The sequence below is a fragment of the Zosterops lateralis genome (genome assembly GCF_965231275.1).
Source record: "Zosterops lateralis genome assembly, chromosome: Z".
NCBI lineage: Eukaryota > Metazoa > Chordata > Aves > Passeriformes > Zosteropidae > Zosterops > Zosterops lateralis.
In genome coordinates, this window is record NC_139800.1 from 34633269 (window position 1) to 34636342 (window position 3074).

Consider the following 3074-nt stretch of genomic DNA (forward strand, 5'->3'; position numbering starts at 1 on the left):
ACACTGTCTTGTCAAAACACATGTACATTCACCTAACATCCTTACATTTGTCTCTAATTTCACTTTGCCCTCTAGTGCCCATTCTGGTTTTTTCCCACAGTGCAAAGTGCTGTGTTGACTGAAATATATCAAAACAGATTTTTATTTGATGAGAAGATTTTTAAGGAATCTTAATTATGAATTAAACTATGAATTAAAATATGATTTTTAACTATGAATTAAAAAGAAAAGTTAATGATATGAAAAATTCTGAACAACTAGTGGGCCATAAATTAACATATTTCCATTGCAAGACAAGACAATAAAAACTGGAAACCCTCACAAGACAGCAGCTGAAAAATACTTCATGCTATTTCCAAATTTCAGTAAAAATAAGATCATTTCAATAACAGCTTTCTGCATTGCAAAAGCCACCCAAGGATATCAGAACCAGAAAGGTAAGTAGGCTGAATGTAATTTTATTGTACAGGTTTGAAGTACAGAAACCAAACAAGAAACAGAAATGAGATTTGAAACAATCCCAGGGTGGGTCCACTTCAAATGCAGTTAGTTACAAAGCAAAGAAATACATATTTTGTTGTAACATTTGTGGCAGAGTGTCACCAGGTGGAAAAATTTCTCTGGATATTTATTCTGGTTTTTGGTCTTTTTTGTTGTTCAGGATCATGGTGAAGTTGCTAGCTGGTTTTATTCCCGGTATTTCAGCTTCATCCATGAGATACAGATCTTCCATCTCTTCTTTACCTTGCATCCATGAGTAGTGGAGAGTATGGACACTCTGCAAAAGAGACCTGTGTCATAGGTATGGTACCTGAGACCCCATGCACCATCACTGCTTTCATACCAGTCAATTTTTTGCTTAGATGCACTTTTTACTACCTCCCTTTTCAATTATACTTTTTGGAGTGGATGGAGATCAGAAAAAGCTTTAAAGTTTTTCTTTACCTGATGCTTAAACCAACCTCTGGCAATTTCAACCCTCTAGGACTAACACTCCCCTCTTTTGGGATCCACAGATATGCTCTCTCCTCTGCTTCTTTATGCCAGACCCAAAAGCCTGTGCCAAATGTACATCAGGGTGGCCACAGACAGATGATTTTTTTTAAGTTGTTGGGTTTTACCAAACTTTTAATTCTATTCTTTGGGTAAAAGACACTTGACATAGCTCTGTTCCCCTCATAGCAAGTGATTAGGGAAAGCATACTGTTTGAAATGGAGTTACGCAGGGACAGTTTCCCAAGGGTAAAATCAGGTCCAGTTTTATTGCAAGCTGTTTTAAAGAATTTGATTATATTGTAATTATTATTGAAGAGTGTATGGTTTGGAGGGGAAATTAACTGGAGGGCTATACATCTATATAGTTCAATTTGTGAGCAAAGGGAAAGAGGCATATTTCATACAGCAATAAAGAACAGCACTGGGTGGTGATGTCTGAAGTTGCAGTAGCCAGAATGAATATACCTATTATAGCAAGTAGAATGTGCCACAGGCAGACGTGGCTTTAGGGTACTTTTACATAGAAAAGTTACTTCAGATAATATTATGAAAAAAGTTTAAGTAAATTGGAAACACTGGAAGAAGGAATAAAACCCTTGTCCCCAAACAGTTAGAGACAATATATTTCAATTAAAAGTAACACTGGCCAGTAGGGAAGTTACTTCAAAAGTCGTAACTACTGCAAAAAATATACTATGTAGACAAATCTTTCTAGAATTGCAGCTTTGAACAAAGCAAATGTTAGAATTACTCAAATGTAAAAAAATTACTTGCTTGGAAAAGAGGATACAAACTTTCAAAGAAAAATGCATACTCTCAGCCTAAGTCAGGACCACTTAAAAAAGCAGTGTACAACTTTATCTTTGATGCAGTCTGAATCAGTACAAATCAATACAAATCAGTAGAAATACAGCAATTCCTGTAAGGCATGGGATGAGTAGTTCATCCACAAATATGTGATTCTCTACTTGTAGGTGAAATAGAGATGGAAAGTAGCTGCATTTTTTTCTCATCAGAAAACACCATAAGATGTCACTATCTGTCAAAGGCTGCAATATCTTCCTAGAGAGTAATCCTCACTGAAAATTCTTACAGTTTAATTTATAGCTAGAGTAGACAGCTTGCTTACCAATGAAACAAATTACATCACATTGAATAATGCATTACATTTGCAAATTTAAATTTCAGGACCATAATAATTTAAATACAATAAAAATTAACTAGAGCACTACCACAAGATAGGTCATAGAACAAATGATAAATGTTATTTATAATATTTAGTTATAAATATTATAAATTATGTGAGGGTAAAATCTTCATACCTTAGTTTTTAAGCTTCCTTGTCATCTTATCAATCAATTGGAGACATCTCCTCATTTCTGCACGGCTGATCTCCCAAGAGCATAGGTCATGTTGTTTGTCTTTAAGAAAACAGTCAATTTTTTGGAAGTACTTTTTCAATTTCAGCCTGCTGACTTCTTTACTCCAATGGTGTTGGGTGTGCTTTTTGATTACACATGCCTCCAATTGCTCAATTTGCAGATAAAGTCCATTTTGGAACTGATCCAAAGCTGTTCCATCCCAAGCAGCTAGAGTCAGATTTTTGCTAAAGATATAGAAGATATGTTGGAAGATCTCTTCAATGGCAACTCCAACTGCCTCTTTCTGCCTGGGCTGCAGAACCTGTGTAGGAAATCTGAAGGGCATTTTCTCTCTTAGACATTGTTGAGGAAACTTTTTTCCCATTTTATCCAAGAGTCGCAGGCTGTTCTCGATGACTTTTCTTCGCTGCAGAGGGAGATGGTTGCACTGAAGACTGGAGATGATGGTGGCGCTTGACAGTAGGAGGGCAATTTGTATAAAGCCAAAAGCATTCATGATAAGGACAAGCTCTAATGTTCCTTCTTTCCTATGTATAAATTCTGAGTGCTATGCTTGGTGCTTTGAAGTTATTTGTAGACTCCCATTTCTTCAAAATCTTGACATTTAATTATGCTGTAGGAGCAGTTTTCTTTCATCATTTGTTGGTTTTTAAGGTTTTCCCCCCTGTGTATGCTTTTGACAACACTTTCATTTTC

The 3074-nt window shown here is 35.9% G+C and overlaps 1 protein-coding gene across 1 annotated transcript; it reads right to left on the reverse strand.

Moving 5' to 3' along the window:
- Positions 1-2319: 2319 nt before the first annotated feature.
- Positions 2320-2874, reverse strand: LOC310922331 (interferon omega-1-like; the record flags this gene model as incomplete). The annotated part of the gene is made up of 1 exon (XM_083882804.1): positions 2320-2874. One exon carries the CDS (start codon positions 2872-2874, stop codon positions 2320-2322), a length of 555 nt encoding a protein of 184 aa, XP_083738930.1.
- Between the last annotated feature and the right edge of the window lie 200 nt (positions 2875-3074).